Here is a 22,709-nt window from a genome sequence, read left to right as displayed (position 1 = left end):
CCTGCCCCCAATAACCCAAACAGTCTTTTAAAAAGAAGACGGCCACCCAGTTGAGCTCAGGAACCCAAATAAATCTCATACATCAACATTGTCAGTCAAATATGAGAGGGGGAGCCAGGAAGGAGAGCTGGAATGAATGGCAGCACAAGCACCACCAGAGGCAGCTGTGGGTGCAAAAAATACCCTGCTTCCTTCTACTTCCTCTTTCCAAGTGGCCTAATCATCACTTTGAGACCCAGAACGTGTTTGGAATTATAGGATTCCTCTCTGATGCACAAGGAGTAAGAAGAGAGCAATGTGTCTGAAGGCCAGGGCAAGTGCCTCCAAGTAAGCAAAAGTGCCTTAAGGGTGAGGCACTGGGAGACATGTGTGTTTAAATATTTACGACTTGGCACAGGCATCTCAGGTACATTCAGCAGGTACAGAAAGAACATTTCAGAATGTAACAAGGTAAGCATCCACCAACACTGCCTCCTTCCTGAAACCCCTGATACTGTATATTCAAGAACAGCAGTGTAGAAATTGTCTACTATCCTGAAACAAAAAAAAAATCTAGATTTACCATTTCCTCTGCCATGTGGTTCTCTTGGTGCTCATGTTTTCTCAGCCGCCACCTTTCAAACCATCGCCTTGTGCAAATTTCTCTGGAAAGCAGGGAGAAGAGCTCTAGATTTTCACCAGGCACTCAATGCATGCCAAGAGCTGTTCCCCGACATTCTCTTTTTATTGACCCTCCATCCTACCTGTGGAAACACACAGCCATCCCCTTCATCTTTTTCCACCGGCACTGATGATCCCTGAATCGCTTCCAGGCCTCAAAAGTGGCAGGCAAGATCACACCCTCGTAGTGCCTATTGGCTCTGGCATATTGCAGCTGAAGACATATGGCAAAAGCAAAAGCGGCAAAAGCCTCACTCTGAGAAACCAGGAAGGCTTAAGCTTTCTCAAAGACACATGTACACACAAGTGATACAAAGCGACTAGAGTGGCAAGCAGCTACCCCTAGAGCAGCCTTCACTTACTTGGCTCCACTCCATTTAAAGTAAGGAACAACTCTCTACCTTTATAGAGCAGTGTTCTTCAACCTGGGCTTCCCAGAAGCAGTTGGACTACAACTCCCATCATCCCCAGCCAGCTTAGCCAATGGCTACAGGTGATGGGAGTTGTAGTCCAGAATCATCTGGGAGCCTAAGGTTGAAATATGCTGGCTTGGAGGGCCTACTAGTAAGCAGAGAGAGTTTAGCAGGGTGTTGAAGAAAGAGCCCACACCACAATGGAACTGCATAAAGCAGAACTTAAATTTGCCCTAGTGACCTTGCTGTTGCTAGGCTGCAGTTCCCATCACCTCTGTCCAATGTTCATGGTGGCTGGGGCTGATGGGAGCTGGGAGTCTGGCTGGGGAAAGCGGCCCTATAAGACATCGGTCTTTGACTGGTGATACACAACCAAGTAGGCCAGCATCACGTACCATGTGTTTTTTTGAAAGAAAGAAAGATGATAAGGATGGGGAGAGACAATTAAAGAGTGGGATTAATACACAATGAGAAAAGGGTAAATATGGAGAAGGGAAAGGGTATCACTTAAAAGCAGATTCCACTTGGAAAATTCAGAGCCTGAATAGTCTGAAGATGACTGTGCCCCCTTACCTTCCTGTGCCTTTTCCAGTTGGCATGCCATGACCAGGTCCTGAGACACCTGTGCAGCAGCACAGTCCTGAAATGTAAAGCATGCAGTTCTGTCAACAGTTGCCTCCAACGTAGTGGACAGTTCCCATCAGCTCAGGACCAAGGATAGCTCCCTACAGACACAGAATGAGTGCTAACAGAAAAAGCACAGGGTTAACCTGCCACTCATGCTATCCAGTAGAGGTCTCCATGGTTTGGGGGCAATGAGGATGCAACAGTCAGGATTCATTTGTGCTGCTTCATGTGGACTTCAGCCAGCAAAAGCACAAAAAAGCAGATGGAGTAAGGCCATCAATGACTTGCTTTGTATTGTTACAAGCAGTTCTGCTAGTGTCAACTGCACCTCTTGTCACCATCAACAAGTGACAAAGCCACCTATGCCAACACGAGCAATTATGAAGTAGTAAAATTCTGCCAAAGGGAACCAACATTGGATACCCCTTCCCTGCCCTGTTCCCATGACCCAGAGAGTAACATTTGATCTGCTGCTTGGAAACTGATTAAGTGGTATATGAAAAACAGTAGTAACAATAACAATAATAATTATTATTATTATAACTATCCTGTTTCAAAAGCTAGGCAAGGCTATGTCCGGCTAGTGCTTAAACAAGGGGATTCCCAGGAGCTCAGTTAACATCACTGTGAGCTTTGAGATGGAAAGATGTAATAGTAATAGATGTAAGATTAAAAGGAAACAAAGAAAGAATGGGCAGAATGAGCTCATTCGTAATAACATGGGCCTGGGGCCTGCCAGCTGTTTTGGACAACAATTCCCATCAGCCCTGGCCAGCATGGCTGCAGGGTGCTGGGGTTGATGTGTGTTGTTGTCCAAAACTTCTGGAGGAAACCAGCTTGGGGCCTAGAAGGTTTAAGATATGGGAGCATTCCAAACTTCAAAAAGAATTGAGCTACCAGGTTGTAGCTCTCTTGCTGCCTCAATATAGTTGGATCCTCACCTGTAGTGAGAATGAGCTGACAGTGTCAGGGAGTGGTATCGCTCTTCCTCCTTCTGTTCCAAGCGAGACTTCCATCCATTCCAGAACCTGAGCAAGAGCTAAAAGAAAATTGGAAGAGACAGTGTGAAGCACCCTAAAGCCTGGTTCCCTTAAACACAGATAGGCCAACCGAGAGGGTCTTTTTGAAATAAAAACATCAACAGAGCAGCAAAGGGATGTTTGCTTTCAATGGCAAATGATAAATGCAACAGACAATCCTTTTTCTTCCTCTTTATTATTATTGTAGGTAAATGTCATAACATGTGATCATATAAGTTCAAAAAAAGTAAAATACAACTATTATATAAATACCAATAAATTGGATTTAAATATACTTCTGAATGCTGTATATAAATAGACAGGGCACAATTTATTTGGACAACAGCACACGTGTAGGTCAACCTATTTATGGTTGACCTAACTTTTTATGATACCTAACTTTTTGCTACCTGGAAGATTGGTTGTTCTGACACATCACGGTAACTTCCATAACCCTAACTTTTACTTCCCTATCCCTAACATCACCATAATTTCTGAGTCCAGCCCAGTCAGAGTCAGGGACTCCTGTTGGCCTGCACAGGTACACAAAGAAGATCCTTTCATGATGTTGTCACACAGTGGTCCATATGTAAGTAACTGTTCCTAACTTTACACACAAACACACACAGAGTTTTCTATAGCTTGCTACACTGCATCTATCACAGGAACAACTCGGGAACACAAGGTACCCATAGGACGCACCTAGTTTTTTGGGGGGAAATAAAGGGGGGGTTTTCCCCCAGGCGCGGGGCTGGGGCGGGGGAAGCCCGAGCTTCCCCCGACCCCAGCCCCCAGAACAGGCTGCTCTCCGCAAGCCGTGGGAGGGCTCCTGCGGCTTGCGCAGAGCTACCCGAAGCCTGGGCGCAACTGCTCAGCGCGCCCCAGGCTTCGGGATAGAGACAGCTCTCCGCAAGCCGTGGGAGGGCTCCCGTGGCTTGCGCAGAGCTACCCGAAGCCCGGGCGCAACTGCTCAGCACGCCCCAGGCTTCGGGATGCAGGCAGCTCTCCGAAAGCCGTGGGAGGGCTCCCGTGGCTTGCGCAGAGCTACCCGAAGCCCGGGCGCAACTGCTCAGCACGCCCCAGGCTTCGGGATGCAGGCAGCTCTCCGCAAGCCGTGGGAGCCCGGCGGGAACTCCTGCGGGCTCCCAAAGCTTGCAGATAGCTTCCTGAAGCCTGGAGAGCGAGAGGGGTCGGTGCGCACTGACCCCTCTCAATCTCCAGGCTTCAGCAAAAGCCTGCATTCGCCCCATAGGATGCACACACATTTCCCCTTCATTTTTGGAGGGGAAAAAGTGCATCCTATAGGGCAAAAAATACGGTAGTTTTCTTGCCAATGTGACCCAGAAGGCACATTAAAGGTTCCGGTTTAGTGTAAATGAAGCAGGGAACACGGTCAAACTCACCATGACTTGATGCTGCTGATGAGCCAAGTTTATCCTCATTTGCTTGACAGAAGCTTCTGTAACATTCTTCCGCAAGGCACTCAGCCCACAGTGCTGTGAAAAGCAAAAGAGCAGGAAGCACGCTGGAGAAGCCACTCCTACTACAAAGGCAAAGGTGTGTCTTCAATAGCCCATCTTATTTACGATTTGTAAAGATCGGCTTCATACAGAAGAGATATGGGGAACTGGCAGCCTCTGACAACAGATTTTGGTATTAAGTGGGATACTGTCTAAGCATAAACCACAGGATATTGTCCTACACAAGCCATATAGAGAGGAACAGTACAACAGCATTGGCCATGGAGCTGTAGTGCAGGGGTGGGAAACCTTGGCCCTCCAAACATTGCTGAACTTCAACTCTCATCAGCCCCAGCAGTCATGGCCAATGACCAGGGATGATTGGAGCTGTAGTTCAGCAACAAATGGAGGGCCAAACCAGTTGTAGCGCGTTCATCTCCAGCCCCATCCTTCCTAAAATTATGCTGCAGGGAGCTGAGATTGGCTGTGGCCTCCAGCTGCTTTAATACACACAGTGCTTGCTTGCCACTGTGTAAAGCGGCCCCATGGGAGAATCATCATGGAGGAACCAACTTTTCCTGGTCAGAGGTCATTCCAGAGAGGCCAGCAGATATGGCAAACCTCTTACCAGCAGGTGACATCTGTAGTGGCGCTCAGCACGTTCATAGTGCTTAGCTTTTTGGGCACACAACGTCACATCTGTTATTCAGGTTAAGAAAAAAAGTTTGCTTGAGCAGCTAGAATAGATCAACCTTTCAGTAGTTTATTACTGACCTGGATAAAAGTTATGGGGAAGAATCTACATCCTGCACCTGTGAATTCCACCAAGTTAATCTGCGTTATCCTAACATTCTTCCCTTTACTTTAAATATATTTTCCCACTCCTTCCTTTGATTGTTAGGCGAAAGAGAAAATAAGCACCCGGTGATCAACTTCTCTGAATATTTTATCATGGTTTTACACGCATGTCTTCTTAAAGACTGTGACATAGTGGTCCAACTCTGAGCCACGAGGGCTCACAGAATCAAACAGCAGGGCCTTCCCCAGTCTTTGCTCCAGTGCTGCAGACCTGGAACAAACCTATTGGTATACAGAGTCGTTCCTCATGTTTAAAAGGAGTCATTTAAAAACAAGAACCCAGAAGTACCATTTTACACATGCACCTCAACTCTTACTACCCATGTCCCCCCTAACCGCTGGAAAGGCCCACAAGGAGAATATGGATACACTGCTTCCATCGTGTGAAAACTCTTCGCAAGGCGACCCTCGCAGCCAGCTGAACAAGGTGCTCCTGGTGGGCATGCAGTTGCTGTCTGTGTTCCCAAGTCAGACGCCACATCGAGAAGCTCTGAAAGAGGACCCGGGTGCGGTTGTGCTGCAAGGCCAGCTCTGGAACAAAAGAGGCAGAAAATGTCCTATCTGTGCTAGGGTCAGGGTCGGGGGTGGTGCATAAGCATTGGGTATTCAAGTGAAAGATGTTTGGATGTGAAAGAGGAGCTGGAAACTAAAGTAATTTATGGTGCTTGCTTGCAGGCTTCCCACTGGGGCATCTGGCTGGACACTATAAGGATGTGGACTAGATGGAAACTTGGCCTGATTCAGCTTCAGGGCTTTTATGGTATTTAAATGCAGGATCATGGTATTCTGCATGAAAAGCAAATTAGCATTTGCACAGGAGCAACTGTTCAAGCTTGTAAAGAAAGGTGGAGTGAGAAGTTCTGGCCCCGCCCCCACTGTGGGTGCTGAAGGGGCTGAGCTAGGGGGGCAATGTAGCAGGCCGTTCTAGAGCTCTTGTCCCGGGGTGGCGGCTGGAAGACCAGGACTGCAATTCCTGCAAAGCAGGGGGCTAGACTAGATGACCCTTGGATACTTTCCAATTGTATAATTCTGTGTTTCTGTGATTCTTTAGGAGCACACACACAAGATGTGCTGAATCACTAAAAGCAAAATGAAAACAGGACTTTTATATTGTTTACTCTACAATTTGGTGTTCTGTGACAGGAGTAAGAGAGTGGAATTCTGCTTCTAAGATTATTTTAGAATTGAATTAGGCGCAGGAATACAAGGGCAGAGGGACTGAGCTCCACCTGTAGTATCTCTAATTCAGGGGTAGGCAACCTAAGGCCCTGGGGCTGGATGCGGCCCGATCGCCTTCTCAATCCGGCCTGTGGACAGTCAGAATCAGCGTGTTTTTGCATGAGTAGAATGTGTCCTTTTATTTAAAATGTATCTCTGGGTTATTTGTGGGGCCTGCCTGGTGTTTTTACATGAGCAGAATGTGTGCTTTTATTTAAAATGCATCTCTGAGGATTTGTGGAGCATAGGAATTCGTTCACCCCCCCCCCAAAAAAAAAAAAATTATACTCCGGCCCACCACATGGTCTGAGGGACGGTGGACCGGCCCACAGCTGAAAAAGGTTGCTGACCCCTGCTCTAATTTCACAGCCTTTCCAGAAATTCAGAGATTCATGCTGAATTCTACTAAAGTCACCTTCCAGCAATTAAGGAAATGGGATCTCCCCTCTCAGTGGAGCTGCTCCCACTGAATAACAGCTTTTCTTGAAATCTCCAACTAGAGAGGGGTTTTTTGGCACACAGATGTATTTAGCTCTCAAAGGCATCCAGACATGGTTTTCTACTATGCTCCACCCTTATCAAACAAAGCAATAAAGTCATCACATTTGAAATATTATGCTACACCCTTCTGTACAGGCTTTTAGTGGTCTACTGGATTTATTGGCAGCGGAGATTTTCTGCAGTTCTGGACCAGACCATCCTATACTGGCAGTGCAATCACAGAGATTCCCGTCTTTGAGCAACAGAAGATGCCTAAGCCCACTTGGAGACAACCAACACCCCAAGGGAAAAACAAAAACTTCTCTCTTAGAAGAAATGCATCACTCTGTGGTGTTGGAAGAGAAATCAACTCTATTTTGTCCCAAAGCATTGTGCGCAACTCACTGTCCTGATGCTCCTTCTCTCTTCGGATTTGCACATAGACATGCCAGGATTTCATGGCCCTCCACATCTCCCTGTGCTGCTCATGCATCACTGCCTTGGCCTCCTGCTTTCTCTCATCTTGGATGCACATATAACACTCCTTCCATTTGAGCCAGGCCTGACAACAAGGATGAACAGGAAGAATAAGGGTCCGAAAACAAGGCAGTGAAAGAAGAGGCAAGGCAGATCTTATCTGCAAACGATTCACAGAAATTGCACCCATCATTACAAACAGCAGCAATTAAATAATAATAATTTTGTTAGCTAATGGGCGAAATTCAGCTGTGTGCTAGTTACACTTGCGCGAGCAAGAATGGCTTGTGCAAGAGAAGGTGAAAAGAGCCAGCATGGTTCACATGGATAGTTGTGCCACAGTTTGCACTAGCTTCTATACTTCTTGTTGCACAACCAGTTCCACAACAAAACCTCTGCTAGCGTATCTCTTGAACTGGATTTCATTTTGTGCTTTATTATGCTAATACAACAGCCCTTGCACTGGTTGTCAGACAACACTGAATCTGGGCCTTTGGCCAGTGTTAGTATGCGCACACACCACAAAGGCACACAGGGTTTAAAGGGCTGATATTCCCAGCACTCACACGAAACTGTAAGCCTTGGGCCCAATGCTGTAGCGCCTGACCATCCATTTCACAAGCTACTTGATTCTGTGACCATCTCTTTCTCCACAACCTCCATGCAAGTCTGTTGAAAATAAAAAGGTTAGGACACACTTTAGACTTTAACTCTGATGAAAACAAAGAGTTTTATGAATGTATGTGCTGGAGAACTATAGAGCCCCACCTGCTTCTTAGAACAGCTTTTGTCAACGTGGTGCTCTCCCAACATCTTTGACTAAAACTCCCATCAGCCCCAGCCACCACAGTCATGTGATGCTAGGTCTGATGGGAGTTGTAATCCAAAACATTTGAAGGGCACTTGGTTGGTAAGGCTGCCATAGAGACACCCAATGTTTTTGGTCCCTTTTTGATCCTTTACATGACATAAACAACTTACCATGCCAACCAACTAACTGAATAGCATTCTTTACGTATTACAGTAGTTTTCAAAAACTGTCTTCTTGGAGGTGGGTGAGTTATTGTTTCCTTGGAAATCTATTTATTTATCATTAACATGTATCCATCCCCTTCATGGATCACTGCCTTGCCGTGGCGAAGGGGCTTGAAGAACTCAGAGAAGCTATGAACTACGCCGAGCAGGGCACCCAAGATGAACAGGTCATAGTGGAGAGTTTTGACCAAACGTGATCCACCTGGAGTAGGAATCGGCAAGCCACTCCAGTATCCCTGCCAAGAAAACTCCATGGACAAAGACAACAGGCATATAAAAGTTATGACACTGGAAGATGAGCCCCTCAGGTCGGAAGGTGTCCAACATGCTACTGGGGAAGAGCGGAGGACAAGTACAAGTAGATCCAGAGCTGATGAAGCGGCTGGGCCAAAGCCGAAAGGACGCTCAGTTGTGGATATGCATGGAAGCGAAAGGAAAGTCCAATGCTGTAAAGAAAAATATTGCATAGGAACCTGGAATGTAAGAACCATGAACCTGGGTAAGTTGGATGTGGTCAAAAATGAGATGGCAAGAATAAATATTGACATCCTGGGCATCAGTGAGCTAAAATGGACGGGAATGGGCGAATTCAGTTCGGATGACTACCATATCTACTACTGTGGGCAAGAAACCCGTAAGAGAAATGGAGTGGCCCTCATAGTCAACAAAAGAGTGGCGAAAGCTGTACTGGGATGCAGTCTCAAAAATGATAGAATGATCTCGATACGAATCCAAGGCAGACCTTTTAACATCACAGTAATCCAAGTTTATGCACCAACTACTGGTGCTGAAGAAACTGAAATTGACCAGTTCTATGAAGACTTACAAAACCTTATCGAAGTGACACCAAAGAAGGATGTTCTGCTCATTATAGGGGATTGGAATGCTAAAGTAGGGAATCAAGAGATAAAAGGAACAACTGGCAAGTTTGGCCTTGGCGATCAAAACGAAGCAGGGCAAAGGCTAATAGAGTTCTGTCAAGAGAACAAGCTGGTCATCACAAACACGCTTTTCCAACAACAAAAGAGACGACTCTACACATGGACATCCCCAGACGGGCAACATCAAAATCAGATTGATTATATTCTCTGCAGCCAAAGATGGAGAAGCTCTATACAGTCAGCAAAAACAAGACCTGGAGCTGACTGTGGCTCAGATCATCAGCTCCTTATAGCAAAATTCAAGCTTAAACTGAAGAAAGTAGGAAAAACCACTGGACAGGTAAGATACAATCTAAACCAAATCCCTTATGAATACACAGTGGAAGTGAGGAACAGGTTTAAGGATTTAGATTTGCTGGACAGAGTGCCTGAAGAACTATGGATGGAGGCTCGCAACATTATACAGGAGGCAGCAACTAAAACCATCCCAATGAAAAAGAAATGCAAGAAAGCAAAGTGGCTGTCCAACGAGGCCTTACAAATAGCGGAGGAGAGAAGGCAAGCAAAATGCGAGGGAGATAGTGAAAGATACAGGAAATTGAATGCAGATTTCCAAAGAACAGCAAGGAGAGACAAGAAGGCCTTCTTAAACGAGCAATGCAAAGAAATAGAGGAAAGCAACAGAATGGGAAGAACCAGAGATCTGTTCAAGAAAATCGGAAATATGAAAGGAACATTTCGTACAAAGATTACCATAATAAAGGACAAAAGTGGTAAAGATCTAACTGAAGCAGAAGACATCAAGAAGAGGTGGCAAGAATACACAGAGGAATTATACCAGAAAGATATGGATGTCTCGTACACCCCAGGTAGTGTGGTTGCTGACCTTGAGCCAGACATCCTGGAGAGTGAAGTCAAATGGGCCTTAGAAAGCACTGCAAATAACAAGGCCAGTGGAAGTGATGGTATTCCAGCTGAACTGTTTAAAATTTTAAAAGATGATGCTGTTAAGGTGCTACACTCAATATGCCAGCAAGTTTGGAAAACTCAGCAGTGGCCAGAGGATTGGAGAAGATCAGTCTACATCCCAATCCCAAAGAAAGGCAGTGCCAAAGAATGCTCCAACTACCGCACAATTTCACTCATTTCACATGCTAGCAAGGTTATGCTTAAAATTCTACAAGGAAGGCTCAAGCAGTATGTGGACCGAGAACTCCCAGAAGTGCAAGCTGGATTTAGAAGAGGCAGAGGAACCAGAGACCAAATTGCAAACATGCGCTGGATTATGGAGAAAGCTAGAGAGTTCCAGAAAGACATCTACTTCTGCTTCATTGACTATGCAAAAGCCTTTGACTGTGTTGACCACAGCAAACTATGGCAAGTTCTTAAAGAAATGGGAGTGCCTGATCACCTCATCTGTCTCCTGCGAAATCTCTATGTGGGACAAGAAGCTACAGTTAGAACTGGATATGGAACAACTGATTGGTTCCAAATTGGGAAAGGAGTACGGCAAGGCTGTATATTGTCTCCCTGCTTATTTAACTTATATGCGGAATTCATCATGCGAAAGGCTGGGCTGGATGAATCCCAAGCCGGAATTAAGATTGCCGGAAGAAATATCAACAACCTCAGATATGCAGATGACACAACCTTGATGGCAGAAAGTGAAGAGGAATTAAAGAACCTTTTAATGAGGGTGAAAGAGGAGAGCGCAAAATATGGTCTGAAGCTCAACATCAAAAAAACGAAGATCATGGCCACTGGGCCCATCACCTCCTGGCAAATAGAAGGGGAAGAAATGGAGGCAGTGAGAGATTTTACTTTCTTGGGCTCCATGATCAGTGCAGATGGTGACAGCAGTCACGAAATTAAAAGACGCCTGCTCCTTGGGAGAAAGGCGATGGCAAGCCTAGACAACATCTTAAAAAGCAGAGACATCACCTTGCCAACAAAGGTCCGTATAGTAAAAGCCATGGTTTTCCCAGTAGTGATGTATGGAAGTGAGAGCTGGACCATAAAGAAGGCTGATCGCCGAAGAATTGATGCTTTTGAATTATGGTGCTGGAGGAGACTCTTGAGAGTCCCATGGACTGCAAGAAGATCAAACCTCTCCATTCTGAAGGAAATCAGCCCTGAGTGCTCACTGGAAGGACAGATCGTGAAGCTGAGGCTCCAATACTTTGGCCACCTCATGAGAAGAGAGGACTCCCTGGAAAAGACCCTGATGTTGGGAAAGATGGAGGGCACAAGGAGAAGGGGACAACAGAGAATGAGATGGTTGGATGGTGTTCTTGAAGCTACTAGCATGAGTTTGATCAAACTGCGGGAGGCAGTGGAGGACAGAAGTGCCTGGCGTGCTCTGGTCCATGGGGTCACGAAGAGTCGGACACGACTAAACGACTAAACAACAACAACATGTATCATCAGCTCTTGTGGCACTAAGTGCTGGTGGCAACACAGAACAACATGAAAAACATTCCTTTTTTATTTTAAAAAAACCCAGCAATTAAAAGCAGGAGCACAAACCAGTTGTGGTATGGTGGTCAGAGCATTATACTAGGACCTGGAAGACTAAGGTTCAAATTCCCATCCAGGCATGAAGCTCACTGGGTGGTGACCTTGTGCTAGTCACTGCCTCTCAAATTAACCTACATCATAAGGTTGTTTTGGGGATTATATAAGAGAAAACAGTGTATGCCACCTTGAGTGCCTTCGAGTAAAAATGTTTGATGTAAATGCAGTAAATAAATAATACGTCTCTGCCAGCCGTCAAATATTGAGGGATCAAATCACGAGGGGTGCAGAAATCTCTTGTGTCCATGTGGAGTAGCCCAGACTAACAACCAGGTTGAGTGAGTCTGCACTGAAGTATGGAATTGAAAGCCAACAGGGTACAGTGGTACCTCGGTTTAAGTACTTAATTCGTTCCAGATGTCCGTTCTTAACCTGAAACTGTTCTTAACCTGAAGCACCACTTTAGCTAATGGGGCCTCCTGCTGCCGCTGCGCCGCCAGAGCACAATTTCTGTTCTTAACCTGAAGCAAAGTTCTTAACCTGAAGCACTATTTCTGGGTTAGCGGAGTCTGTAACCTGAAGCGTATGTAACCTGAGGTACCACTGTATAGTGTTTAAGAGTTTCAGACTAAGACCGCCATGAGCTCCATGGAGGAAAAAGGTGAGATATTAATTGAGATATTAATTAATTAATTAATTGTTTCAGGGTTGGAATATGTAGAAAGATGGAAGAGGAGCGCCATGTGCCCCATTAACCCTTGTTTGAACCTGAACCAGTTCTCACCGCAAGGTACTCTTTTCCCTGAACTTGAAGGCCTCCAAGTGCATTCGGCGCTTCATCCGGCGCAATTCCACATAGCTCAGCCAGCGCTGCCACGTCCAAAGGGTTTTCATTTTTGCCGCTGTGAAAAATGTGAAGCCATGGTTTTAATGGCAGGCATGAGTATTTTAAAGTTTCCATATTTTTGTCCGATACACAGAACTTCCCAATCCTTTTTGGCGAATACAGAAAAAGCCTGGCTCCAGGAGAGAAATGTGGCTGGTCAAAAGACTGATGGCAGACTGTTTTCAGACACAAAAGGAACTTCATATCTCATCAGGAGGACTGCAAGGGGAGACCCTAGCAACAAGCAGCTGCAAATAGGGCTACACTGAGGAAAGAGGGAGGATTGGCACCTTAAATGCGTCATAGTTCTGGAACTCACATGAATAGGACTCTGAAGGCCAAATGGAATGTAGTAAGTCCATGATGGGATCTCCAGATTGATTATTTTACTTATTATTTTACTTTTACTTATTAGCATTTCTAAACCAGTCAATACTTAAGTATCTCTTAGCAGTATACAAACATAGCATAAAACTATAAAAAGCAGCATATAAGAAAACAGTAGAACAATCCTTGCTCAACTTCAGGTGCTTGAAAAAGACATTTCTATTTCAGCAGGCATTTTGGAAAAGTTTTTTGTCTTTATACTTAAATTTTATTTATCTTATCTGTCATATGCTTTTAATTTCTATGCACCCAGCTTAGAAACTTTGAGAATTAAAAGGTCTGGAAATAGCACAAACAAACAAGAAATAATATGGTTCCACCAGGGCAAAAAGATGTCTTCCCAAGACATCTGGACCAACTAATACATGATGATGCCTCACATATAGTATTTATGCTTGAAAACAGCTGCTGGAAGTGTTGCTCCACTTTTGATCAGAGCAGCAACACTGGGGGTAGGGAGAGTAATGCTTTGTCCTACCCCCCACTTTCCTTATCTGAAAACCAGAAGGGTATTTTTTTTTCTCCAGTGAAAAAAAAATACATAGGTGCTTGCCTCTCTACACTGGGAGAAACAGCAAAGAATGGGGAGGGTGGGAAAGGAAACTGAAAAGAGGGAGCAATGAGTAAAGATAAGCCAATGCAGTTGCACAATCTTTGGTTCAACTGGGGATACAGAGCACGGGGCTAAAGCTTATTGAAAAAGACAATTGTAAGGAAAAGATGGGTGGCGCCACTTAGGTGTCATTAAATTAGCAATGCAACTTGCTAGCTAAGCAAAATGTCTGCTAAATTACTGATGCTAATGTAATGTTTATTTAGTAGATATATCAACACAGTTTGCACTGTTGTCCTGTAAGATTAAAAATCCCAGTAGAAATTCATGGATTTCACAACAAGCAAGGTTTTCAGAGAACTATCCAATAATGTGCTGGCTGCAACAAAACTCTAAATGCAAAATACATGTTGGTGTTCAGAAATACTGCAGAGCAGATGGAGAACCCCTTGAGCTTTGGCAGAGGCTTCCTTTGATAGCTGGGATTAATTTAACGCACAGCAAAATATGCAGAGAAAAGGCTCAATGCTGGGTTCAAGCAGGCTGCCATCTGCACTGGAAGAGCATGGACACAGCAACCCAGGCTCTTCTACAAACTGTGGTCCTCCAGATGTTGCTTGACTCCATCTCCCAAACAGCCTGAGCCAACCTGGACAAAGTTCAAGGGTGGTGAGAGTTGTAGCCTGACAACAACTGGAGGGCTACAAGTTCCCTACTCCATTCTACATTCTTCCACAACAGATTCTATTCTCTCACCGTGTGAATCTGCAACACAATAAGTCACCTTCTTCTCTCGCTGCAGGAGTACGTAGGACTTCCAGGCCCGAAAGATCAGGTTGTACAGGAAATACCTGGCCAACAAAAGCAAATAAGGGTCAGAACCCAGCCTACCCATTTGCTATACAGATGATTCATTCCAAACTACTATTGAGGAATGCTTTTGCATTGTATTTTTTTGCAACACAGAAAGTAGTCATTTATTTACACAGGTAGCAAAACAGGCTGGGAAACAACCACTTGCTTGCTTGCCTAAGGCAAGTAAGAATCCCCCCCAGGCAGAGAAGTTTGTTCCTTTTTTTGTTTAAAAATGACTGTGTACGGGTTATGTGTAGGCAGGCGGCCTAGTAAAAACTTTTGTGGGCTAGTAATTATTGCTGTTGTGCTTGTTATTTATTTCATTTATGAATTGCTTCCCACAAGCCGCCCCAAAGCAATTTGCAATATAGTAACAAATATAAAACAGTTACATATATATAAAAAGTTTTAAACTCAATTATAAAAGCAACAGGAGCACATACACACAATCATTTCAAATGCAGGACAGATACCAGTTGGGATAAGGACACTTTGTTGAAAGAGAAGCATATTTCGTAGGTGCCAAAAAGACAATAGAGAGGGTTTCTGATTGATAGTAGCTTTTGTGAATTTATTTGCAATGCAATTATTCATCAAAATATGTTGATGAGTCCATGCTGTATTTGGATGGATACCTAAAGCCTAGGAACTGGCAAAGCTACATATAGTGCGGTTCCAGAGAGGAATTTTGGTGGCCAAGTGACTGGAATGGAAAGAAACAGCAGGGAATTGCCAGTGCAGGCAGCCTATGAGAAAGTGGTTTGGATGATCATGGAAAATAAATATAAATGTACAGAACTGCAGGACAATTACCTTCAGCTGTACATATCAAGGAAGAAGAAAAGCAGTGATGCAATGCATCCCTGACCCCCTTTTTTGTCCTGTTTGTAATGATCAAACTGAGGATGATTTGGGCTCTAAACTATGGTTAGCGCGAGCCATGGTTTGGACCAATGTGTCTTCCTAGTAAGAGCACAGGAAGAAATGCATGCACTTAGGAAAACTGAACTGAACTGTAGAAACACCAACATGCCTGGCTGCTTGCTGACTAGGATAGCACAGCTTGCTTTTTGACACATTACAACAAACAGGGGATTTCTTTTCTCTGTAGTATTAGAAAGTACATTTAACAGACCTGTAATGGCAGTCAGCCCGGATGGTGAGCTTCCATTCTTTCCAAATAACCCACCATTCTTCCTTCCACCCTCCAAAGGTTTTCCGCAGTATCTTCTGATCATAATAGTGTCTAGAAATGGAAAGTATACAAAAATATAAAATGGAAACATACACACAATATTAAATCAATTATTGTAAGCTTCTGCCCTTTATCTGTTCAGTCATCTTTTTTTCCATTTCCAGTTCACAGATTGGACTGCTCTAGTCCTGCTGAAATCAACAACATTTAAGCATGCTGAACTGTGAGCTAAAACATGCCCTTGATCTGTGAACAAGTGATCCTAGAGACAATTATAGTTTCAATAATTCTTATGAGTGATTTTCTTCATTTTGTAATAGCAATAAAAGCCCAGAGAAATAAGTCTCTCCCAAAATATCACAGCACAGCAGGTGACACTGCAAGCAATGAAAGGAAGTGGATTTCAACATCCTGGTGCTCCAGTAATCAACAGGAGGCTGTGATGGTTCAGACACAACAACAAAGCATAGTTTGCAAGTTGCCCCCAAATCAGGATCTGAAACTACAGGCTGAAGCAGATTTGGCCGAACTGTAGTTTCATGTTCCATGTAAAATAACAGTCTTGTCTGGGACACTGCTCTGCGCAGTTTTAGCAAAATAATCACTTTTTACACATGCAGAAGCCATAAGTCCACTTGTGTAGACCAGTTTCACAGAAAAATATTTATCATTTTTAAAGCAAAGAACTTGCTTTGCTTACCTGGCACTAGAAGGGAGGACCCTTCCAAATGCCTTCTTCATCCACAAGTAAAGGAATTTCCTAGCCAGGTGTCTGAAAAACATATCTCTCAGTGCTTTTTAGCATATATTTATTATCTATAAACTTTCAGCCAAAGATGAACAAACAGAAACTTCACACATAAATGCTAATTCCTCCATTTAAGTCCACCACTAAAAAACATCTTTTACATGACATTTTCCCCTCACCCTTCCCCAAAAGTGAGGTTAAAAACTTTCCTTGTTAACAAACTTGTGAATCTGCTGCTGCTTAATGTATCAATTAGAAGTACAGATATTTGTTTTTGCTGCTGTTCAGAGTTTGGTAAATCTGTGTTTTAATTATCTGATTACTGTTGCTTTTTTACGTTTGCTTTTTAAGTTTAACCTGCTTTGAGCAGCTCTTTTGTGGAAGGGGAAAGTGGAGGTGGGGGAATCTTTTAAATGAAAATTACTTCCCCTGCTTGATTCGACTGATGAAGCCAGATCAACGTTTTAAAATGAATACAATAAAAATATACCTATTGGACACGACTACTTTTCATATTAAGTTAATAAGCCCTACAAATAAGATATAAAACATAAACATGTCTATTACCTGATACGGAGTTCTTTTAATCTCCCACCTCGGTTCCAAGTATATGTCACACGGTACGAGATCCTGCGATTCCCAATCAGACGCGGAGGAGCGAACTGGCCACCTGAACCTCCTTTATGACAAGGCTGTGTCTGTGTTTTTATAAACTTTGAACTTAAAATAAAGAAAATAAAGAAGATAAGCACTTTTTGCCACTAAGCTTTCAAGTCCCTAGGTAACTTAAGACTTTCACAAAGCACAGAAGTAGGATCGAGTGAGCACTCTTCCCTGGGCCCCAGTTCATTCAGAATGATGCTGCATTTGCAACTGGAGAGTGCTGCTGCATTTGTGCTCAGGTCCTGCTTGCTTATGGGCTTCTAGTAAAGGCCCATTTCCTACACTGCACATATTAGACCTCTTGATGTGACAGTATCTGTAGAAGGCCCTTTCCTACAGAGTGCAGTGACCAATAAAGAACATAAGTAGAGCCCTGAAGCTGGATCAGCCAAAGGTCCATTTAGTCTAGCATCCTTTACTCACAGTGGCCAACCAGATGCCCACTATGGGAAATCCACTAGCAGGACCTCAAAGCAACAGCACCAGATATATAATGGATAAGGTATCATGGTCACCAGCTGTATGAGGCTTTGTATACCAATACCTGTACTTTGAACTTAGCCCAGTTTCTAATTGGCAGTCAGTTCAAGCCTTTCAGGAATGGTGTAACTTGATGACAACAGTCAATTCCGTGAGCGACCACATTCTTGAACAAGCCTGTCTGAATTTCTGGTTCTAGGGAACATCAAGGGCTTTGGTACAAGAAAGAACATGCTAAGACAGGGGAAATTATAAAAGTAATTGTCTGCAGCCTCCATTTGCCTTAGTATGAAAGAGTATATGTAGCCTAATACATATAGAAAATACTGTTGTTGTTTCTAAAGCTAGAGAGACTAGGAGATAGGCCAGGGCTGCACATTTGACTGGCCAAAAAATAAAATAAAAATGATCAATTGGATGGTCAAACATTGTCAAATAATAGCCAAATATTTTTAAAATAACAGCGTTATTAGAACAAAACCACACCATACTTTATCAATATGTCTGAGACATCTGCTAAAATTGTTACAAATAACTATATTATATAGCTATATTGATCAACTGATGATATATGATAGGTCAATTCCTGCGTGCCAGTCCCGAGAAAGCAATGATGTGGATTTTCCAGAATTTTTTTCATACAATTTCTTTTTTTAAAAAACATCCAATGCATATTACACCATCTGGAAAAATTTCTGATGCCTAGAAAGTGTTCTAATTTAGAATGCTTCTTGTACTGTACTTGTATTTAGTAAACAAAGCTGTTGGAACTACTCAGCTTCCCTAATATTATATTTGCAAGTGGCATCCATTCATGGTTACTAATGAATTTATAAAACAGAACATTTTTCATGGGGAAAGAAAGCACTGGGAAAATGTCCATGTAGAATTTTCTACCCTACTTCACGACAAGATTATAGGGTTGCCCCCCTAGAGTAAAAAGTGATGTGGAAGAAGGATGTCTGATTGTGGCCTGCAGACTCACCCTCCTTAATGCAGGTTTTGCAGCATTCTGTACTGTTTCAAAACCCACAAAACCTGTTAGTCCAGAAGTGACAGTGGGACACAGTGAGTGCATGCAGCCTGTGGGAGGTGATGTTTCTTTCAACTCCAGCTTCTCTACAACCTAGGTTTATCAAACAACTCTTTTATCAATCACTTAAGACAAGCTCAGACTTGATTACTCTTCCAGAACTAAAAATAAACCTACAAAATCAATCTGCAAAGAAATTATTGAAGAATTAATGGTCAAGAAAAGAGAAGCCAAGCCTCACAGCATTCAGTGGAAAGGAAAAACTGTGGTGTTGTTAAACAATATATTCTAGACCATCTGGCAAAAAAAATATTTTGGTGGTTGAATGAGCACTCTCCTCCAGCAAAGGGAGGTCTGAGAATGCACCACATTTCTCTGTAAATTTACCAGAGATAATGTACTGGGCAGGAAGAAGGCTCCTTCTTGTTGAAGTTCAGCCATGATGTTCAGGGGCCAACTTCAGGACAGTCATTGTCTCTCAGCCTAACTGACCTCACAGGGTTGCTGTGAGGATAAAAGGGGAAGGGGGAGAACTGTATACACCACTTTGAGTTCCTTAGAGGAAAGGTAATAAATGAATAAATAAAGTGAGGGGAAAGTCTGACATGCAGGAATCTGTAGCACAGACAAAAATAATTTGATCACACTACTGTGTGCTTCTTGTGTAATATTACAGCTTCTAGTTCCACTGCAGTGGTAGCAATCCTTGTTCACAAACTGTTGCCACCACCCCCCGAACTATTTAAGCACTAGCAACAACACAGCTGAGTTTTAGGTACAGGCTCTTCTGTTTAAGTGTTTCTTACCTGAATTTAGCCTTCTTTTCCATCACGTTAACAGCCTTGTGTCCTCTACTGTCCAGTCCAGACCACTGTTTTCTGGTAAGAAAAATCCTTTGTCAAAACATAAGGATTGTTTTCTTAAAAATACATGGAAAGTGGCCCTGTACAGAGTCAGACCATTGGTCCATCTAGATCAATATTGCATACACTGACTGGCGGCAGCTCTCCCAGGTTTCAGTCAGGGGACATTCTCAGTTCTACCTGGAGAAACTAGCATCCAGAGACACAGTACCTCTGACACGGAAGGTAGTACGTAAAAAGAGCCCAGCTGCTGAATCAGGCCAAAGGCCCATCTAGTCCAGCATCCTACGAGATGCCCCAATAGGAAAGCCACAAGCAGAATATAAGCAAAACAACACTCTTCCCACTTGTGATTCTCAGCAGCTGATATTCAGAGGTATGCCACCTTCAACATTGGAAGCGGGGGCATAGGCATCATGGCTAATTGCCATCAATAGCCTTATCTATGAATTTGTCCAACCCTCTTTTAAAGCCATCCAAGTTGGTGGTCATCACTGCCTCCTGAGGGAGGGAGTTCCATTGTTTAACTATGTGCTGCATAAAGAAGGACTTTCTTTTCTACGTCCCGAATCTTGCAGAATTCAGTTTCATTGGATCTGAGTTCTAGTGCCGTAAGAGAGGGAGAAAAACTTTTTTCTTCTATTTGGCTTCTCTTCTATTATGTTGCCTTGTACTCAACTTTTATCTAAACTAAAAAATTTCCAAATGCTCCAACCATTCTTCATAGGAGAGTCGCTCCATCCTCTTGGAACATTTTCTGTACCTTTTCCAACTCTATTCTTTTTGAGGTGAAGCGACCCCAGGTGTGGTAGCATCATAGACTTGCATAAGGGTCTTTAGATGCTGGAAACTTTATTTTCTTCTCCTTTCCAAATCTCTCCAGCCCAAGGGCATAAACCCCACAATTGTAGTCCTGGGCTGCTCAGAAGACGACCCCCCCAAATCTCTCCCTCACTGAGATGTTCCAAAGGAAAGCAGAGGATAATCCCTTGTGAGGGAATCCATTGGATAGCAGAATACCTGGTCGGGGTAGCCTGATCTAGGGTTTCGCTTTTGCCACAGCCTACTGCCTCAGAAGCCAACTTTCGGTTTGCAGAGATGTTTTCATTCCCTTGCCTACAAAAAACGAGCGTTAAAAAAGAGATTTCTTCAATCTACTATCTGAAAAGGGCAGAGTCTCTTTCTCCCCTTTCCTCCTCCTGCTACACGTGTAGCAGGCATCTCCACACTTCTCGCTATGCCTGTGTCGGGCAGTCACTGGGAGGGAAGCATCACCGAGAGAAAGGGCTCCCGCCTCTCCTCAGGAAAAAGCGCGGGAAGGCGGCCGGCGGCCTCCTCCTCAGCTAACGTCTTTCCGCAAGGCGGCGGCGGCGGCGGCCGAAGCCTTCCGCCTTGGCTGGGGCACGGCACACGCCCAGTGGTCGCCATGGCGGGCCGGCGGCAGGACAGCTGCCTAGTTACACTTGGGAGGGGTCCTCTGACTTAGAATAACAGGCTTCCGGGGGGGGGGAGGAAGACGGGAACGCGAGGGAGCCTGGAGCCGCACTCAATTGCTCTTCATAGACCCTCAAAACCAACCAACCATCCACACGCACGGAGCAAGTTGACGGGTACCGGGTACCCGAGGCGGGGGTTCTCCAAACATTGCGAGACTTCAACTCCCAGCATCCCTTTCCATTGGCACTGCCCGCTGAGGATGATGGGAGTTGGAGTCCCTCCACATCTGGCTAGCACCTGGTGAGATTACCCTGCCTTTTTGCCCTCCACTTCACGGCGCGCATGGAATGAAAAATGGAGGGGCCGCGGGGGGGGGGAATGCACAATCACCCAGCATTTGGTAAACCACGTTTTTCTTTGAGGAGCGGACCCAGGTGCTTTCAACGGGGCGCGCGCAGTTTAACAGACCCGACTACGGCTTCTTACTTCTGAGTAAGCGTGCATAGGATTGCATTGTCCTCTGGTTCCATAGGATAATTAATGTGGGCCGGCATTCTTATTTCTCCCACAAATATGCAGGAGAGGGGGGACTCCGGTGATTTATCGCTCATCTTATAATGAGGAACAAACCTTGCAGCCCTAAACACATTCCTTCCCAGAAAATGTGAATTGCACGGAAAGGTACTTTTAAAGCGGAGTATCTTAAGTTTCATGAACAAGAGCCACCTTTATTGCAATTGCGCTTACAGAAATATACAGGGGTGGTGATGATTGTGAACGATGGGGCGGAAAAAGGTCTATCATATGTCAACATGGTGGTTCTATGGACGTTTACTCAATAGTAAGTCTCATTGTGTCCAATGGCAGAAGGGTTTAGCCAGTAAATGTGTTTAGGATTGCAGCCCAAATGATGCAAGAAACAATTAATTGCTCCTTAACACACTTTAAGCACAGCCAGAGCGGTTAAAAGGCGAGTGTGTCATTCTTATAGATGAAATAGAAGTTTTTATCTGCGTTTCTAAAGCCATAGCTAATCCGCATTAACTGATATTCGTTTGTGTCATTACAAAACGCGTTAAAAATTAACGAGAATCAACTGATCGTGCTGCAGTACAATTCAGGATCTCATGACCTGTCTTGTGACATACATCGGGGCTAAATGATTTAATTGAAGCTAATCCATTGCTTTGGATAGCTAAGTATCCCCCCCCCCCACCACACAAAAGGCATCTCATAGTTTACAGTGCAATCCTAACCATGCCTACTCAGGAGTAAATCCCACCAAATTAAATGGGCCTTACCAGGTAAATGGGGTTAGGCTTTGCAGCTTAAAGAGGTACGCGGCCGGGAACCATCGCAGTCCTCTCCACCGCTCTGCGCGTCCGAGACTGCAATCCTATTGCACACAATTACTTGGAAGCGAGTCCCTTTATACTTTCAGCGGGGCTTAACTTCTGAAAGAGCACGGACAAGACCACCCTGCAACGCTGCATAGGCTCAATCTCTTGGGCTGCAACCCTATGCGCACTAACCGGGGAGTAAAGCCCTACCAACGCAGTGAAGAGAGCAACACAACCACGCACAGGTGCCATTCAGCGCCTCCTGAGCGGGGACTCCCCAAAGCAGGCAACAATCGATAAGAAAACGAGGCTGTCCTGCCGAAACGCCTGAAGGACCCTTCCATGCCTCTTAACACACTACTCTATCGCCACCTGCCTATTGTGTGCGGGTTTATTTATACAACTATAAATCTCGCCAGAGCTGAGAAATGGGAATTCGAATTTGGAAGTAGCCTGTGAAGTTCCTATATTTTGTTTTGTATTTGTGTTTCCCCGCCCCCCTCACCCGTTTTGGGCAGGCAATCGCCAACGGCACGCTCTCTGCGGGCCTGCCCGGCGGCTTACACTGCGCGTGCGCGAGCCGGAGGAAAGGTGGAAGCGAGGAGCGAGTGTGGCGCATGCGCCGTG

At 44.4% G+C, this 22,709-nt stretch overlaps 1 protein-coding gene across 8 annotated transcripts in view; it reads right to left on the bottom strand.

Annotated features, from left to right (window-relative positions):
- SFI1 (SFI1 centrin binding protein) overlaps nucleotides 1-22,607 on the bottom strand; it is a 37,333-nt gene extending 14,726 nt beyond the window's left edge. For 2 of the 8 annotated variants that reach the window (XM_082203012.1, XM_082203013.1), the window contains exons 1-17: nucleotides 22,293-22,441; nucleotides 20,326-20,421; nucleotides 19,249-19,320; nucleotides 16,834-16,986; nucleotides 16,219-16,290; nucleotides 15,459-15,569; nucleotides 14,225-14,319; nucleotides 12,427-12,544; nucleotides 7,779-7,881; nucleotides 7,141-7,297; nucleotides 5,407-5,568; nucleotides 4,808-4,878; nucleotides 4,123-4,215; nucleotides 2,642-2,739; nucleotides 1,647-1,713; nucleotides 744-874; nucleotides 563-644 (exon numbers count right to left, since the gene is read on the bottom strand). In XM_082203012.1, the coding sequence (XP_082059138.1) occupies nucleotides 563-644; nucleotides 744-874; nucleotides 1,647-1,713; nucleotides 2,642-2,739; nucleotides 4,123-4,215; nucleotides 4,808-4,878; nucleotides 5,407-5,568; nucleotides 7,141-7,297; nucleotides 7,779-7,881; nucleotides 12,427-12,544; nucleotides 14,225-14,319; nucleotides 15,459-15,569; nucleotides 16,219-16,290; nucleotides 16,834-16,986; nucleotides 19,249-19,320; nucleotides 20,326-20,421; nucleotides 22,293-22,426 (1,815 nt within the window). In that variant the 5' untranslated portion in view covers nucleotides 22,427-22,441. The other 6 variants (XM_082203016.1, XM_082203015.1, XM_082203019.1 and 3 more) reach the window with 6 other exon arrangements.
- Between the last annotated feature and the right edge of the window lie 102 nt (nucleotides 22,608-22,709).

This window comes from Podarcis vaucheri (genome assembly GCF_965113315.1).
Source record: "Podarcis vaucheri genome assembly, chromosome: 16".
Taxonomy (NCBI): domain Eukaryota; kingdom Metazoa; phylum Chordata; class Lepidosauria; order Squamata; family Lacertidae; genus Podarcis; species Podarcis vaucheri.
The sequence above is the reverse complement of the archived record's forward strand: the minus strand, read 5'-3'. Positions and strand labels throughout refer to the sequence as shown.